General features: G+C 45.9%; 1 protein-coding gene across 2 annotated transcripts in view; it reads right to left on the reverse strand.

The window, feature by feature from the left end:
* Positions 1–19,494, reverse strand: part of GSS (glutathione synthetase) — a 673,748-nt gene that overhangs the window by 260,684 nt on the left and 393,570 nt on the right. For both annotated transcript variants that reach the window (XM_086932359.1, XM_086932360.1), the window contains exon 9: positions 16,486–16,552. In XM_086932359.1, coding sequence (XP_086788485.1) covers positions 16,486–16,552 — 67 coding nt within the window. The remainder of the gene's footprint in view (positions 1–16,485; positions 16,553–19,494) is intronic.

The raw sequence follows: 19,494 nt of genomic DNA on the forward strand, positions 1-19,494 counted from the left end.
TATATATATATATATATATATATATATATATATATATATATATATATATATATATATATATATATATATATATATATATATATATATATATATATATATATATATATATATATATATATATATATATATATATATATATATATATATATATATATATATATATATATATATATATATATATATATATATATATATATATATATATATATATATATATATATATATATATATATATATATATATATATATATATATATATATATATATATATATATATATATATATATATATATATAATATATATATATATATATATATATATATATATATATATATATATATATATATATATCTATATATCTATATATCTATATATCTATATATCTATATATATATCTATATATATATATATATATATATATATATATATAAAAACTTCCTTTCTTCCTTTCCTTTGTGATCTGCAATAAACTACGTTAAAAAAAATAAAAAAAAGATATATATATATATATATATATTTATATATATATATATATATATATTTTTTTTTTTTTTTAACGTGGTTTATTGCAGATCACACTTATCACACAACTTTTTGTGCGTACAACCCTGAGGCCGGCAGCGTAAGTAGACATCGTATATGTAGACATTACACAGCTTTTATACCGACATCCCAGGTGCCCAGCAGCGAATCAGGATTCATGACAAGCGAGTCAAGCAGTGTAGTCTTGGCATATGGTTTTAAATAATGCAAGCAAAGCAGTATAATGGATTTTACTGAACAAGTAAACTCCCCCCATCCCACCTTGCCATGTCAACAGGTACATAGAATGAAGATAAAGTCAGCTGTAGCAAACATCTATAATCGCCTGCCGTCCACCACACATACATAAGGCCGAACTGACCGCGCCTTTCCAATAAAATAGCTCTTCAGCAGGGTTTACACATAAATATCTTGCACTGCTTTCCCTCACATCAGAAAGAAACAGTTTCACGTCGCACCACTGGTCTGAAGTTCCGAACTCCTTGTTCCAGCCAATCTACAAATGGCCCCCAGATATCCAGAGGTCTCGATCTACTGGGCAACAGGTCCCGATAGCTGGACAATTGAGTTTTGCAATACGCAGCTTCCTTTATCCATCCTGGAACTGTGGCGGGGGGGGGGGGGGGAGTGAGTTTTTTTCTAATGTATTGCTCCCTGGCATTTTGCAAACAAAAGTAACATAGACGTTAGTTTACGGGAGCCTTTCGGAATGTCTAACGTAAACCCTAGTACTGCCACCAGTGGAGTAGTCTGTAGCTGACTATCAACAATGTTACTAATATGTTTGAAGATATCCGACCAATAGTGTGTCACTGGACCACAAGACCAAGCCAAATGTACAAATGTGGCGTCCTGAGCTCCACATCTCCAGCATCTTGTGTCTGATTGCACACCCATGCGATGTAATTGTACTGGTGTGCGGTATACTTTGTGTAGAAAATTAAAATGTATGAGACGTAAAGATTCGGTGAGAGGTGTTCTAATTGTGAACAGCAAAAGAGCTATTGTTTTTCAGTGATAGTGAGACCCGTTTCCAACTCCCACTCTGTCCTTGATGTACTAACAGTTATAGGGGATGTGTTTTGAGTAATAGTGTAAATCTGCTTTATTAGTTTTCAAGGGGATGGATTTGATAAGACATTTTCCAATGCAGGCAGCGAGGGAGGAACATTTGGGAATTCAGCATACTGTGCCTTGCACGCCAACCTCAGCTGGTAATACAGCAGTGTGGTCGAGGCCGAAGGTGGGTATGGATCGCATAATTGCTGTAGGGGCAGAAAAGTACAGTCTGGGTATACATCTTGTCCGATTAGTAAATTATGATCTCATGCTCGTCTAGACGTGGCTTTATCCATTAAAGGGCCTATAAGTGGGTTTCCCTCCAGTGGCATGGACGGCGCAAACAATTCTTTGTGACCTGCCCTTTTTGCTATGTTCCTCCAAGCCCACTGTGTCGCTTCTACCGTATTTATTTCAGAATGCGATCGTTTGTAAGGATGGTACACCGTCACATTGAGCGGGGTAGGTGCCACATGGGGTTGGAATGGGGCTGGGTGGTGCCAGAAATGCAAGTGCTTGTGCACTATAGGCATAAAGCTCAAAATCAGGAGCCCCCAGTCCCCCCTGGGAAAGCGGTAGGGGTAGAAGCTTCCAGGACACCCTAGGCTGTTTACCTGCCCAGATCAATTCAAGGAAGCTTGTGCGAAGAAGTTTAAAAAAATGTATATTTAGTGGCAGAGGAATATTCACAAACAAATACAACAACTTTGGAAGTATTACCATTTTCGTTATTGCAATACGACCTGTTAGTGATAGTGGTAGTCGTTTCCACCTTTGTATTTTACTTTCAATCCAGTCTACTACTTTCCCATAGTTGGCCAGCCATATTTCCTGTGTATCCATATACCAACATACCGTATCTCACCGGCCGCCCATTGGATAGGAAACTCTGTCTCACAGAGTGTGGTATCGTCAGTGAGGGGTAGTAGTAGGATTTTGTTCAGTCCGTCTGCACCCCTGTTAAACCACCATAATGAATCAGTTCTCTCATGAGTATGGCAAAGTTATCTTTAGGGTTCACTAAGTAAACCGTCATGTCGTCAGCATACATTGATATCAGCAGCCCTCTGGACGTAAAGCCAATACTTCGTTGCGTATGGTGTTGACGAAGTCTTGCCGCCAGGGGTTCGGTAGTGACCGCAAATACACCAATGGCGACAGCGGGCAGCCTTGTCTCGTCCCCCTCGTGATGTCAAATGGCTCTGAAATCTGCCCGTTTATTCTCACTCTGGCCTTTGGGTTGGTGTATATTACTTGGCTTTGCTTTATGAAAATGGGGTTGAAACCTAGCCGGGTCAGCAGGGCAAATAAAAATTTCCACTCCAATGAGTCGAATGCTTTCGTAGCATCCAATAGTGCTGCAACCGCCTGGACATGAGGAGCCAAGTAGTGTAGCAGCCGAATAAGACTCTTAGATTATGTGCCATTGATCTACCCGGAATAAATCCAGATTGATCTGGCAGCGCTATATGAGGAAGCATGGGTTGTAATCTATTAGCCAAAAGTTTAGCGTAAATGTTGGCGTCTAGGTTAATTAAGGACAGTGGTCAATAAGCGTCTGGTGAGGTGGGGTCTTTACCAGGTTTCAACAGGGTTATTATCGTGGCTTCTCTAAGTGTGGGTGGGAGTATGCCATTTCCAATGCCTCCATGAACACCTGTAACAGCCGTGGGGCCAAAATGTCTGCGTATTCTTTGTAGAATGCCACCGTGAGCCCATCTGAGCCAGGAGCTTTATCAGCTGGCATGCCACTAATTACCTGTCTAACGTCATCGACAGTTATAGGAAACTCCATATATTCCCTGGCACCATTGTTGAAATATGCTAATGCCACGGTGTCCAGTTACTCCGCGATGTCTCATTGCGTTCGACTAGTTTTAGAGGTGTACAGTGATTGGTAGAAATTGGACATTGTGCGGAGTATATCCTGAGGAGTCTGTACAATCTCCCATGTATCTGTGTGTAGTTCAGTAATGAATTCAGAGCCCCTTGGAGGCCTGAGCTAGCCCACTAGTGTTTTCCCAGCACGATCCCCCTCACCATATCACCTGGCCTGTGCGTATTTATGTAAGTACGTAGTTTCCCTATCAGCCTCTTCCTGAAATTCCGCCAATTTGGATCGGAGTTGGGCAGTAGCCTCCATGGATGGGACATCTCGAATTTCCCTTTCTAATGGCTGAATTTCGCATTCCAGCTGGTGTAATGTATTGCGTATGCCCCTAAGCACGCCTGCCTTCAGCGCCATACAATGTCCCCTTGTAACCACCTTGAATGCCTCCCAAAGTGTCAAGGGCGAGTCTACTGTGCCCTCATTCAATGTAAAATACTCAACTGATTTTTCCCTCAGTTCTTCACGGAAAACTTGATACAACAGTGCTTTGGATGGGAACCGCCAGCTAAACGGTGTTATGTAATGTGGGGGGCACCTGCAACTTTATCTGAGTGGGCGCGTGATCAGAAAATGTGCACGGGTAGTGTGTCGCCTCTGTTACCCAGGAGTGTATAACCCTAGAGACCAGCCAATAGTCCAACCTAGACCAGGCATTCCGATGTTGTGTCACACAGGTGTCCACTCTAGTTGTCGGGTGGAGAGCCCTCTATGTGTCTATCAGTTGTAAGTCATCCATTGTCCCCAACATCATCTCTGCTGCTTTAGGATGGTGTTCGCGCGTTGCCCCTTATCTATCGGCTGTAGGTGACAAGACCACATTGAAGTCCCCCCCATAGAATCACCACATCTACCAGTGCCTGAATTTTCTGCCAGATGTGTTGGAAAAAGGCCGGGCTGTCCGTGTTCGGGGCATATATGTTAACTATTACTGTTGGAGTATTGTATAGTGTACCCCTGTAAAAGGATAGATCTACCCTCTTTATCTATGATTGAGTGATGCGTCTTCCAATGTAGGCCTTTACGTAACAAAATCGCCACGCCCCTGGAGTAATTTGAGTAATGAGCTTCTACCACCTCCACCCATCTATTATGTCTGAGCGCATTGGCGGCTGTGGGTACCAGATGAGTTTCCTGTCATTGACACACATCCACTCCATGCCTTGCTAGCTACGAGTGGATCAACCCATTTTTCCTCTTGTCATTAAGACCCGGACATTCCAGGAAAGACATTTGATGACCGACATCAGTGGTGCATGTGAAGTGTGTATTGTCCAACGGCTCTTTCCATCATGGTAACGTGAAGGTGCCCATCCAAGTGCGCAGCGCTAATAACGTATAGTGTAATAAGGAAACATAGGCCACCCAGTGGCAGACAAGAACGATCACAGCTTGCAAGCAACAAACTTCAAAGACCCATATACGGACATGGGAGGCAAGTTAAACAAACAACAGTCTCCTCCCTCCCACCTCCCACATCAACTCCCCAATTAGGTTGTGAATTACCCCCCCCACCTTAACAATGAGTTAACAAACCACAATCGTGAGCATAAGGGAATCATCCCGTGGGGGTACGTGAGGTCACCGGCAATACACCCTTGCACTTTTGGCAGGGTGGCCGAGGTATTGACCCTCTACCCGAGGCCATGAAAATTAAAATTGTCCTGGCACAAATATCACCGTTGACCAGGTAAGCTCCCCTGCCAGCAACCCCTCGTTGCAACATGCATTTGTAGTCAAACAGCGTAACCAACATTATTGTATAGGGCCCACAGCAAACCCGTCCACATTATATCAGTATTGGAAACTTATCTGACCATCAAGCGTAATTGTCCCTTGTTGTCAATCATTAGCAGTTATAGACCTCTCAGTTTGTGAGTCAGCTGTCAGGGTATGCAGTTTCCGATCTTTTGCCATCTGCTTAGCGTATGCCAGCGCCGCCTTAGCGTTCGTGAAAAACTTTGGTTTCCCTTGGCCCTGGACTCTCAGCTTGGCTGGATATATCAAAGCGTACCTGGTCCCAATCTGCTGAAAAAATGTCTTTGCGGGGATGAATTCCCACCGGGCCGCCTGTACCTGCAGTGTAAAGTCTGGATAGAGGGCTATGTGATTGCCCTTGTATTGGATATCTCCCTTTTCTCTTGCGAGTCGAAGGATCGTGTCTCTATTCTTATAATTAAGTATTCTTGCCAGGATCGGTCTTGGCGGCGCACCTAGCCTTGACCTGGGACCCAGCGTACGATGCACCTGTCCAATGAGGAACATGGCGGACAATTCCGGCCTGAAAAGGCCTTTCATCATGGTTTTGATGTATTTCTCCATGTTTTGAATGCCCGTTCCATATCTTTTTGACCTTCCTCCGTCTCAGTAACCCTTGTCTACAAGACGCTCAGGCGGCCTTCTTGTTTCTTTACGCGTTGCGTTATTCTGTCAGCCAGCGAGTCCATTTTCGAGTCTATGCCCTGGAGACTAGATTTCAGGTTCTTAAACATTTCTCATATGTCGTCCACAGGCGGGAGGGCCGTGGCACTATCCCCGGGCTGCTCCCGTTGGCCAGCATTGTTCTCTCCGGACTGGTTTGCTTTCTTATCGAAGGTTATTTTCAGCTGGCTTGTGTCAGGCTTACCCATTTTGGTTTCTGATGATTGACAATTATAGTATAGGTGGTCAATAGTCCAATTGCAAGCACTGTGTGTTCCGACCCCGGCGCTGGTTATTTCGCACTCCTGCTGTCGGCTCCTCTTCACTATCGCAAAGGCGTTACTGCTCGGACACGATCACACTGGTAGTTGTCCTCCCCGCTCCTAATTGGCTCACAAGTTGGCACTCCATATTTCTCAGGCCAACAAGTGTAGAAGAAAAGGCAGCGCCCCTCCACCGATATGTTGTATAGAATTACTCCGATTGTGGCAATGACCTTCCTGCAGTCAAAGACCACCACCTTCAGCTACTAGATATCCCCATTTCCGAAGACTAGGAGCTGAAAAATATTCTGTACGGTCTTGTCCATCCCTGTAGGATCAAGCATCTACCACTGCGGTCAATCTGCGGTCCATCAATATCCTTAGTGCACCCCCACCGCTTTGTCTCCACCGGAGTGATGAAGAGAGGGCACAGTCACATCCAGCAGATGTAGAACAGCAGTGTACTGTTTCCGCCAGTGTGCATTTAACTGGAGTCACCTTTCCGCAGGCCCACAAATCTGCGCACACCTTGCAAAGCAGGTCGCCTGCAAACCAAGCAAACAGGTGTGTCCTCAGTGTTGGAATGTGCCCGGGACAGTAACACATCAGGATTTAAACATTTTTTTTTATCACCACTGCAGTCTTCACCCTCACCTTCAGACTGCCCCATGTTACCCCCGGTTCCCACCCGGCCTCCAGAGCGGCCCGACAGCTCCACTTAACCCTTTCCATGCGGCCGCGATTCCCCTGGTGTGCTGTAAACAACACCAACAGGGGCGGCCCGTGACGAACCCCAGCCGTCATCAGCACACGAGCACCGTAGTGCATGACTACTGGGGTTCGTCATCAGCATGGAAGGGGTTAAAATGGCGGCCTCATGGGTAAAGTCAGCAATCTGTAAACCGTGTGTGTGTGTGTTTGGATACAATCTATGAATCCAAAACGTACAGGTGAAAAAATTGTGTTCCCATCAGATACCCGACCTGTACCGCCCTACATCATTTGGGATCCTTCACCCGAAGGAAGTGGAAACATATCCACTGTGGATTAGGTAGATTGTAGCCTAATCGTGTAGAAAGATGTTTTTTAACCTTGGGTGTGGGTAGGATCCTATTAAAATACTTTTTCCACTCCTGCAACCCAATATTAATCTAGTCACTCATTAGTTGCACATAGCACTTTCTTTATTTAGCACTGCATTTTCTTTACCCCCTGATACCACATATCTATCAACAACATCCCTACATCTTTCTACACGATTAGGCTACAATCTACCTAATCCACAGTGGATATGTTTCCACTTCCTTCGGGTGAAGGATCCCAAATGATGTAGGGCGGTACAGGTCGGGTATCTGATGGGAACACAATTTTTTCACCTGTACGTTTTGGATTCATAGATTGTATCCAAACACACACACACACGGTTTACAGATAGCTTTTGTTGTTTCTTGACCCATTGTTATTATTTGTTTTTCTCAGTTTGTAGGGACAGTAGCAATGCCAGGTCATTAAATATTTCCCTTGCACACCCTCTTCATTGTATTAGTGTAAAGTCAGCAATCACCACAGGGCCGTCTCAGTCAATCCGAGACACCGGCTGCAACAGAGCCAACGCAGTACCAGCGGGGGCTGCCGACACAGGTGCGCGCCCCGTTCCCCACAGGATTACTTACGGCTGACCTCCCGCACATGGGACCTTCCGGCAGGGGGGGACGCCTCGTCTACTCCGTCCTCCACTGCAGCACCGCCAATACTGCACCGCAACTGTATAAGTCTCCAGCCCCAATGTCAGAAGCACACACAGTTGCAGGAGCCCGGGTACAAGCCAATTCACACAGCCCCAGGGAGCCGGCAGTAACGCTGGTACCTCTCCCGCGCCACAGCTTTTCCCCTCGGTTAACACCAAACTCGAGCTCCCGGCGTCCTCCTGCAGGCAAGAAGCCAGGCCCCCACAGTGCGGCGCCTCTCAGACCAGTTCCACTGCCGTTACGCCACCAATTGCGGGATCGCCAGATGGGGACATCCACCGGCCACAATCTCCGGTCACTGGCCCAAGGTATGTCAGGTTATGTCAGGTATGTCAGGTTACATGCGGATAATTGTCGGATTTGCTGCCTCAGCTGGCAGAGCCGCTTTAGAGTGCGGCCATTCCGCAGCTCGGCGAAGCCACGCCCCCTATTTTCTCTATATTGTTAAGGCTGTTGTGTAATAAAGTGGAGAAAGGTTAAGCATAATCCCTGCCTTCATGTCCTTAATAGAAATTAAACTTTTGGTTACTAAAGCTATAAAAAAAATCATATTTCCCTTGGCAACTGGGATCATCTTCGGACTATCAGAAGTAACCAGCTCATTCAATCATCATCATAAAACTTTATTTGCATTTTTCAGTGCATAAAAGTTTTAACAAATAAGATAAATAAGTAAAACATTCATTATAATGCAAGAGCTTGTGAAAATATAATGTAAAACGGTACAGAAACAAAGCTCTTCTGAATCAACATACTACAACCCATCACAATCAAAGTCCATCATTCACAATACAACCACTCAAATAGAAATTTGATTCCTCAATTCATAAAATCAAATGTTGCCTTCCTATTCATTAACTCTTCATTATATACATACATCTTAATACATAAAGATAAAGCTAGATTTAAAAATAGATCATGTTTAAAATATAATTAAAGACCTGCACCACATATCCTTTTGAAATCGCCTACGTTTTAATGCAGCCCACAAAAATGATGCTATTCCAAAGCACACATAAAAGTCAACTAACTTTTGAATAAAATGAAGTGATGGGCGATATTGTATAAAATTACATTTTCTGAGCAGGGGCACAATGTAAGTTCTCCTTTGGGGAAAATAAAAAGTACAGAAAAATAAAAGATGCAAATTGGTCTGTGCAGACCTTCTGTCACAGGGGCAAGGGGGCAGAGCACCTACTGTAAGGGAATTAGCCAGAAAACCAAGCCTAAGGGGAGTCATGTTTAAACAAAACCGTATCAAGACTAAGCGATGTTGAGAATTTAATACAAATGACCAATAAGACTGAGTGCCAGGTTTAATAGGGGGCGTCATATGATACAAAATTACAGAACTTGTGTGTTTGTTGCATGCCCACCTGTCCCTAGCAGCTTTATCTAAGAAAAATGGCTTTTTAAGCTTTTCCAATCATTTGAAGGGATTTTTTAGATTTGGGACAGAAACCTATTAAGGAAATACTATTCTCGCATTCCACTTGGGAAAAAAACAGCAAACACTTATGTTTAAATTTCTTTATTGGTTTCAACAAAAGGGAAGAAAAACAAGGGAACAAAACAAACATGACATCGAAAGAAATGTGCTTCTTATCATCCTGTAGTGTAGTTCCTATATTCCCAATAGGCTCTGCGCATTGGAATAATATATCCTGCAGCTTAGACGTGTACTGAGTTCTACTAGGTCTCTACCGGTTATATTGGACTTAATTGTGAGTGCCAGCTAGCTCAGAGGTTACTAGAAACTTTCTCGAATAAACAAGAAGGGATTAGTTTATGACAACCACTTAAAACATGACAACTTTGTTTCCCAAGAATAAGAAATCAAATCTCTAGAGTTGCGGAAACAATAGATAACTATTTCACTCAGTCAACCGTGCATGCGTAGTTTCACCAGAGGTGCAAGAGAAATAGAGGCGGGCGTTTTCAATAAAAAGGTATTTATTGAACAGTCTTCTTTCTCAAGCATTGAAAATGAACTGCTACAATAGTAAAGCTTACTATGAAGTACAATGCATATAATACGAACAGTATTATAAAGTAGTACTGTAAAAGCATGATATGGTTTCTAAGCCATAAAATGTATAAAATACATAAAATACCTACAGTGATAAAAGGATGACTAAAAGTACTCAACTGGTGCTTCGAAATACGCCTACCCAGGTGTACCTAACCTATGTCTAGTACGAGGGAGGAAGTATAAGAGGAGTAGCTTAAGTTTTAGGAGTTCTCTGCCAGGAATCTGATTCCAATAATCCTCAAAGAGGTCTAATAAGCTCTGTACCTTTGGTTCTAGAATGAAGGAGGTCTTGTAGCTCGTTCTCTGGACTCTATTTCCCAGATACCCGCAAGGGTAGCCTGGGAACACTGGAGCTGGATTTCTCGGCAGGAGAAATGACAGAGTCTCGCAGTGCGTCTGCTGGAGGGTCGGCTTTCTTCGGCACTTGCTGCAGCAGGGCGTCGGGCAAGTAGATAGTCGATCTGCTCCAAACCACCGTGTGTTTGTTTCGGCAAATCAAGGCATATTTATACTTTGAATGTGCCGAGTTTGACGCATGTTTGGACTCAATAACATCACTCAAAGGCTCATTTCTTGGAAAACGCCGGGATTTCTAGGAGAACTTAATATTCAAGCAGGGGGAAGTCCCGGGCTGCTGAAGGTGGGTTTTTCCAAGAAAACGTTGTTAATTCTTGGAGCTTAGTGGAAGTATCCATGCCGTATTTGGGCTGTATGGTTTAGGCCAAATATGGCAATGAATTCTATGCCTATATAAGGAAATGTTAAAGTATACCTATATAAGGGCATGAATCGAGAATATTATACTAGGGTCCGAGATTCATTTACAACAATCCCACAAGGCGATAGAGCCAGTAAACTATATCAAAACTCCAACTCCCTTCCCCTCCCCAGAGTCCCTCCCTCCTCCTGCCACCTCCTCCCCCCCCCCCCCCTCCCCCCGGGTCCGCTAAATGGTCAAGCCCACCAGGTCATATCCTTGGGACCAGTCGGCGTCATTTCGTGATGCGCAATAGTCGCAAATATTTGGGGCAGGTTAACTCTCTGAATTTAGAGGAAAGGAGCGCTAGGAAGGGTTTCCAAATTTTAGGAAAAGAATCGCTCTGTTTAGCCAGGGATAAGAAAATGTGCTCCATACCGAGGATGTGCCCCAACCTATGCAGCCATCACGTCTGTGTGGGCAAGCGGTTCGTCCCCCAGTGTGGAAGGATGTTTTGGAGGGCTGCCCCCAAGGCCAGAGCTATTTGTCGTCCTCTACGTGACTTAAGTGGGAACATGAGAAGGTTTGGTAAGCCTAGGAGAATATATGATGGAAACATGGGCAATTCTGTGCCCCAATGGGTATCTATATCTTTGAGTACCTGCACCCAGTAGGACAAGAGCTGGGGCAGTACCACAGTATAAGCGTCAGGGTGCCGGTTGACCCGCATACGCGCCAGCACAGGGGATCTTTTGTTGGATTGCTTCTATGAAGATTGGCTGGAGTGAAATACTAGTAGGACGCTATTTTAGTGGCAATATCTACACTGAATACATTGCGCTCAGTGTGTCTGGCCCTGTAAAATGTCTTCCTATTTGCGCTGAGTAAATGTATGTTCGGATTCTAATTCCTATCTCTTTTGACTCAACATCTTGTGGTGTGTTGGAGACAGTCTTATTAAGCAATAGAGAGGAGACTATGACAAGGGGGTTCAGGCCCTAAACCGATACTTCGACCCCCAAATGAACCCCGACTTTGAACATTTCAAATTGCGCCAGGCCAAACAGCGGGGGGAGAAGTCGATTGATATGTATTTTGCCAGATTAAGAAAGTTGGTCAACACTTGCAATGGGGTCGATCTGGCGTTCGAGACCCGAGCCCAGCTTATAGCAGGGTGCAAGTCACCGGAACTGCACAAGCTAATTCTCCACAACCAGGGATCACGCTGGAGGAAACACTCATCCTGGGAAGGTCACATGAGTTGGCGGATCCATGCGCAAGTGAAATGGAAATGGCGCTTGCAAAGAAATCCGCCAGGGGTCAGGCGGTGTTTCCCACTCCGATCAAGGAAGAACGGATCGAGGCGTTGAAGAAATGACAAAGCCGAAGGGCTGCTGGAGGAGCAAAGTCAGAATAAAGGTGCCGAAGGCGCGAATGCCAGAACTGCGGCATGGGAGCGCATGCCCAGAGGGTGTGCCGAGCACCGGGAAGACAGTGCATGAAATGCAACAAGTACAGGCATTTTGCGAAAGTCTGTCAAAGTGGAAAGACACAGAGTAGTAGCAGGCCTCCGGAACCAGGATCCACGAAGTCCGCCTAGAAAGTGCTCGAAGAGGAAGAGGTGGACAGCAGGGGGAAGACGAAGACGATAACGTATTTGTGGTATCCCATGTACGAGGGGTAAACGTCACCAAGAGACCCACCTCCCACGTGCCAAGTGTGGATCGGAGACACATGTGTACAGGCACTAATAGGCACTGGGGCCTCGGTCAACATACTGGATGCTGAGCAGATCAAGAGGCTCAAGCCAAGACCACGACTAATTCCGACGGCAGCCCGAATACTAACCTATGGAGGGGACACTCCGATTCCGTTGCAAGGAGCAGTTGACACAGAGGTGAGGGACAAGGACAGTCATGGCCACCCGGTTCTACGTCACTTGTGACTGAACGGGGTCATTAATAAGCTGTCATACGGCCAAAGATCTAGGATTAGTGACGTTCGCCAAGCACATCCATCAGTCTCAGGCGGATCAAAATTCCCCGAGCTGTTCAAAGGACTAGGGTGCCTGAAAGGATTTGAGGTTCAACTACACATAGATAAGTCAATCCAGCCTGTTGCACTTCGTCATAGGGGAGTACCGTTCCACATCAGACCTCTGGTGGAAGCTGAGCTGGACCAGTTAGAAAAAGAGGGAGTCATCGAGAAGGTATCTGGCCATTCCCAGTGGATGTCTCCGCTGGTGATAGCCGCCAAGCCGAAGCAACCAGGGGCCACCCGGCAGTGCGTGGACATGCGGCTGCCGAATAAGGCATTCGCCGAGAGAGACACATCACGCCTACGATTGACAAAATTGTGACTGATCTGAATGGGACACAGTGGTTCTCGAAAGTGGACTTAAACTCGGGATACCACCAGCTGATGTTGGCGGAAGAAAGCCAGTACATCACAACATTCTCCACCCATGTAGGGCTGCGCCAATTCAAGAGGCTGAGATTCGGAGTGTCATCGGCCGCAGAGGTATTCGCGAGAGAGACACTTATGGCCTTGTGGAAGTCATCAATGTGAGTGACAACATCCTAATTATCTCGATGTCCCTTGAAGAACACCACGTGAGGTTGAGACCCACACTGAAGAGGTTGGCGAAACATGGCCTGACATTGCACCAAACGAAGTGCAGATTTTATGTCACCGAAGTGGAGTTCTTCGGATACCGATTCTCAGCTAAAGGGCTACAGGTGGACCCTGCGAAAGTGGAAGCTATCAGAATGGCAGCCATTCCCCAGACGACGTTCAAAGTAAGGAGCTTCCTGGACATGGCCAACTACTGTGGCCAATTCATCCCCCGACTGGCCACTCTCTATGAACCATTGCGACAGTTGACCAAAAAGGATACCGCATGGCAGTGGACGGACAAAGAAAGCCCTTCTCACAGGCGCCACAGGAGCGCACTTTTGGCCAAGAGTGGCCACGGAGGTGATTGTGGATGCTAGCCCAGTGGGGCTGGGGGTCATGCTCCTGCAGAGTTGGGACTAGAAAGAATGGGTACCCATTGCCTATGCCAGCCGATCACTCATGGCTGTGGAGACCAGATATGCCCAAATTGAGAGGGAGACGCTAGCTATTTGGTGGGCATGTCAACACTTTCTACCTGTGCGGACACCGTTTCACTGTAATAACTGACCATAAGCCGCTAGTGCCCCTCTTTGCGGGAACAGTCCGAAGTGGACCACCGCAAAAGTATCAGTTTGAGGTGGTGTACCGTCCAGGGCCGAACAACCCCGCCAATGATCTGTCAAGACATCCCCTGGCTCCTAAGGGGACACAAGGGCCCGAGGTGGATGAAGGTGCAGAGGTATACGTGAAGCAACTACTGGACGATGTTCGCCCCCAAGCACTACTATTGGAAGAGATACGGAAAGAGTCTGTGGAGGATGAATGCCTGCAGGAGGTGAGCCGTGGTCTGCAAGATAACCAATGAAAGTGGTTCCTGAGCGGGAATGAGTGAAGAATGAAGGAGCAGAAGGAGTACTGGGAGAGTATGTGGAGATGTCAAGGGGAGCTGAGTGTGGCAGGAAAAGGGGTAATACCGAGAAGCTCCCGGATTATAGTGCCGGCAGACCTCCAAGAACGAACGATCGAGCTGGCACACCAAGGGCATCAGGGAATTGAGAAAACCAAGGCGCGGCTGCGAACCAAGGTGTGGTTTCCGGGCCTAGATCGAATGGTGGAAGACAAAGTCAGGAGGTGTCATGCCTGCATTATAACCGGGGCGGATCAGCCGGACACTCCCATTATCACCGAAAGGCCCAGCATCTCACCGTGGGAACAAGTGAGTCTGGATTTCAGAAGTTTTCCCCGATGGCCGACAAATGGCTGTGACAGCTGACAGCCATTCGAAGTTCCCTGTTGTAGAACTGGTGGACTCGACAGCTTTTGAATGCTTGCAACCGGTGCTTGAAAAGACATTTGCCATTCCAAGGCCAAGAATTTCAGGAGTTTCTCAAACAGCTGGGCATCAGGCCCAGGAAAATAACGCCCCAGTGGCCGCAAGCCAACGGAGATGTGGAAAGGTTTATGTGGACATTGAATAAGGCCGCTACAATACAATGTTTGCATGCACCTTCCTGGAGTATTTAAGAAAAGGGTGACATCAGCGCACAAGGCTGACGGCACGGACTGAGTATCTGTGTGGCTGTTCTCTAGGAGTGCTCCGCTTGGGCTATTAGGCCTCTGCCGCCCTGCATTGCTGCCGCTCTATGCATATGCACCTAGGGCCTACCTCCTACCACTCTCTAGTGTCGAGGGTACTACATTCCCATCATGTCCTAGAGATTACTATCCCTTTTCCATGAAGTACACCACATAATTCTGTATTAGGGATATATTATATTCTCGCCACTGTAAAGTATGTAGGAGGGAGTGGATGGATCGTACATAATCTTATCCATCTGAACCATACATGTATTTAGAATGCATACATAAATGCCCCATTTGAGTTCAATCAAGAGAAATTAAAATGAGAAAAAAGCAAAAGGAAAACAGAACAAGATAAAAGAAAAACAAATAAACTCAGTGCATCCTTAAACATAATGCACAAGGAACAATTAGGAAACTATCTGGGGTCCACAAACAAATATTGGTATTAAAGACAATGTGATGGGCGCTATTAATGGGGCTAGGGGCCTCTAGAGGGAAGGGGGTGGGGGAAGGTGTGGAGCACATAATGCGCACTCAACAAACAGGAGCAGTGAGCAGCAACAAACTCATCCAGGAAGTACAGTGAAACTTAATAAAACCCAATCCATATCTCACATTTATTGCATAAAAAGACACTGTGTATTTTTCTTGTGTCATATCATGAATTTGAAGGTCGTCAGGTACTTCACAAATCTTATCTCTTAGTGGTGTTGTTTCTTTCAACCTATTCTAAACCTTTGTCTGTGTGTAATGAGTAATTCAAGGACGTTAGAAAATGTATTATTTTACTGTATAGTTTTGAGCTGGCACCACAAAGCCTTTTCTTTATGTTTTTGCTAACAGACGCTGCAACCAATATTTGCAAGTGTACATGAAGATTCTTACGGATGGTTCAAATGTACATTTTAGCATACTACTAATGGATCACATTTGTAACTGTTGAAATGGCTCCATGTTATGCTGAGATTTCTAAAAACTATGAAACTTAATAATAATGGTAAATGTTCCATTTGTATGAACTATGTAATAAAGGATTCTTAGCATAATAATATTGAAAGCAAGAATGAAGAGGTGAGAAAACTGTTAAATAACTGTAGTAAATAAGAGTGGTCTACTGACAGCTTCCAGGAGACAAAAAAAACCATAAAATTATCAGTTGTGAATTCTGGTTGTAAGCTAGATAGTAAGAAGGAATCAGTTAAACAGGATATACAGTTAAAAGGATTAAAGTTAAAATTGATATATTTGTAACTTAGTTAAAAAAAAAAACAATACCATCGAAACAGAGACAGTTTTAGAATAGAGGGGTGCAAATCAGGCTATTGCAGCAGACAGGAATGGCCACTAATAAGGGTGTGTAGAAAAATGCTTCCCAGAATAAGCATATAATTCCCAGATTTATTATCACACTAGGAAACTGTATTTGGAAAAGGTGGAGTAGAACGATACATAAAAAGTAGTAGTAATAGTTGAGAAAAGCAAGCAAAATAGGAAATAATTAGGTAACGTGAGGAAGAGGTTGCGTAGTTGTTAGAGAGTTAGGGTAAAGGATGCACAGATCAGCTCAGCGAAAGGGACAACTCACCCACCCCACATATCCCCAATAAATATGAAGTGATTCATCTCTACAGACCTGCTCGTTGTAGTCCTGGGGCATGTAGCCAGTCCTGAAATATGCCACAGCAACTTCATGCCCATCTCTACAAGCAAAGATTTTTTTTAAATGACTACTTTATTGAAAAACAAGTTCAGAAGAAGGGGTTTATGGACGCAAGGTTGAAAATGGTGAAGTGTATACATTTATAGTAACACTTCATTATCATTAAGTGTGCAAGCAAGGATTTATATTTGAGTTGTAGAATTATAAAACACAACGCTATCAACTTTACATTGTAAATATTGAAAGTAACAAGTTCAATCTTCAGGCAGATATCTGTCTAGGCAGGGTTGTATGACGTTACAACGCATTCCATTGCAACGCATGCCTTTACCACGCATGAATTAAAACGGAATGCTTTTTCCACGCATAACCTTTACCACGCATAGATTTACAACGATTTTCGTTGTTAATTTATGCATGGTAAGGGCATACTCTTGTCAAAGGTTATACCCCTCCCCTGTACCTTTACATGACCACTCAGCCCCAACTCCTTATAATTACCCCTACCCTTAACCTTAATTCTTTTTTTTTTTTAAACAAAAATTCTCTCTTACCTTTTCATGTCGTCTCCTCTCCATCTTCCTTGGTGATGGCACTGACGTTATACGTCGTAAAGAGGAAGCAGAAGTTTCTTTCCGTTTCCTCTTAAACAACACTGATTGCCTCAGTTTGGGAACATCAGGTGTGTTTTTTGTTTGGGGGGGGGGGGGTGGAAAGACCCAACATTCCTTTTTTTTTACCTTGGGGGTCTCCTTTTTTCTTTTTTTAGCATTTACCACACATGCCTTTACTACGTATCTCGTAGTAAAGGTATGCGTGGTAAAGGCTGTTTTTGTAACCACGCATGCGTTGCAATGCATGCGTGGTAAAGGTTTTCGTGGAAACGTCCGCGTTGTAGTGGCCGTTTCCCTCTAGACAGCCAATATTCTGAAACAGTATGCAATCCACAATAATCCACCTTCAGGTGCTACTAAGGAAAGTTTACTAATGCACTCCTAAGAAGGAAGAGCTTGACCCATAATAATCTTTTCAAAACTTTCATGCAAGCCATGTTCCTTCCCCAGCTCTTAGAATATTCTTGAACAAATGTTCCTAACATTAACAAATTAAGGCCAGAGGACTTGCACAGTTGTATTAAAAGTCTGAAATTATCCTTTTCACAGCCTCGGCAGGTGCACATATGTCCCTTCTTGTTTCAAACCAAACCCTTTTAGAGAATGTAGCCTATCTTGTCACCTTACTTTTGGGTTCTCATTCTTTGCGCTTTCTGGTCCCCTTTCTATGCCACAGGCATCTAGTTTAAAGAACTGCAGAATCTAAGTGGCAGGTCAGTGCTGGTCAGCAGGCACTAACTACCCAGAGTGCTTGGGTTCCAAAAACCCAGTTCATAGCTTCAGACTTTTTTTTCTCTTTCAAGATATTCTCTTAGAAGTCAACTTCACTACTTAAAAACAAATTTAGGAACTGTATTCACAGGAAGTTTCAGGACTGTTGTCTATCAAACGAATGAAGATTCCCTTTTCCCTGGGTTTTTTGTTATGAGACTTAGTATTTGATGGGGCGCTTGCCAGCCAGGCAACATGGCGGATGCGACTTTCTAGAGTTCCGTCCGTAGGGCCCCTAATTTCCCTGCATTTATCCTGTGGGAGTGTTTCGCTTTTCCCCATACCGAAAGAAGAAGGCGTGGGAATGACTGGGAGAGCTGCCAGAACACAGTGCGGCAAGAATCGAGGCGGTGGTGGTGGTGCAGGAGTGGCCATCGGACTGTGGTGGCGCTGGGAGGGCGGCAAGGCGCGAAACTCGCCCAGGGCCTCGGCGCCCAGGAGCGACTCTGGTGACGGAACGGAAGACGGGGCAGGGAGAGTCGGGCCCCGACTAGAGCCTCGGACCCCTGAGGCGTGATGTGGCGAGCAGTGGTGGCCCCTGGAGCGCACAAGAGGTCGGCGTGCGGCGCCCGGAGAGGTCGGGCAGGGCCCCAGAATTGAGCCAGGTGCGGCGCGAGATAAGGCGGGAGACCCCAGGGTGCCTGGAACCGGCAACGGAAGAGTGCTGTGGCTGACCTGCACTTCGGTAAGGCTGCCCCCCCTCCGCGCGCCTTCAGGACAGTTGCCCAGAGAGAAGGGTGGCGAGGGTAGGGTTTCAACAGCCGACTGGCCCCAATACAAGCGGCAGTGCGGAGGGGGGTTGAGGCAAGGCCCGCAGCGCACCCACATTGACATCAGAAGGAGACCAGGGGACCCGCTACGAGACCTGGAGAGAGGCGGCGGCCCAACGGGATCCCCCGCGGAGCACACGAAGGCCCGACAACGTGCTGAGAGGAAAGGCCTTACCCCTGGTGTGTGCTCAACAGTAGAAGGCCTGAGCACCTGATATCTGGCGCGGAGAGCTCACCGCTGCCACTGCTTGCCGCCAAAAGGAGGGCCACCTGGAAGGGGGAAGCTGCATGACCACCCCAAACTGAGCCGCATCACGTCTGCGGGGGCACCGGACCTGGGAGCGGCTGGACCTGGGCCATCTTGTCACAGGCGCCATTTTGGACATTCCTGCACCGGACGGCCACTACCCCTGGGCCGTATTAGACACTGCCCCTTTGCTGTCGGTGCTGGGATCCAGGCCCGTGCCAGAAGCGAGGGACCGGGCCCCCTGCGCTGCCGGAACTGTTGCGCCTCCTGGTGCGGGTCGCTATTCGAACCTACACGCCCCCTTGGGAAGGCGCACATACTGGAGAATTAGAACTGACCTGGGCGACGGACTGCCCTTGCGCTTCTTGACAATGGCGCCCGGCAGTGGAGGCCTGGCCCAGCTGGTTTCCTTTTCAACCACGCGCAACGTTGCCTGACTAGGCGGGAGGTTCCCCTTACATCCGTCGCTGGACGTCAGGCGAGGTGCGTTGATGCCCAAGGCAACACAGCTCGTAATGGGCAGGCTTCGGGACAAATCTCAGTCGAAGCAGCAGGTAGCGAGCTAGCGAGTAGCCCTAGC

Source organism: Lissotriton vulgaris, chromosome 7 (assembly GCF_964263255.1).
Source record: "Lissotriton vulgaris chromosome 7, aLisVul1.2, whole genome shotgun sequence".
Taxonomy (NCBI): Eukaryota; Metazoa; Chordata; class Amphibia; order Caudata; family Salamandridae; genus Lissotriton; species Lissotriton vulgaris.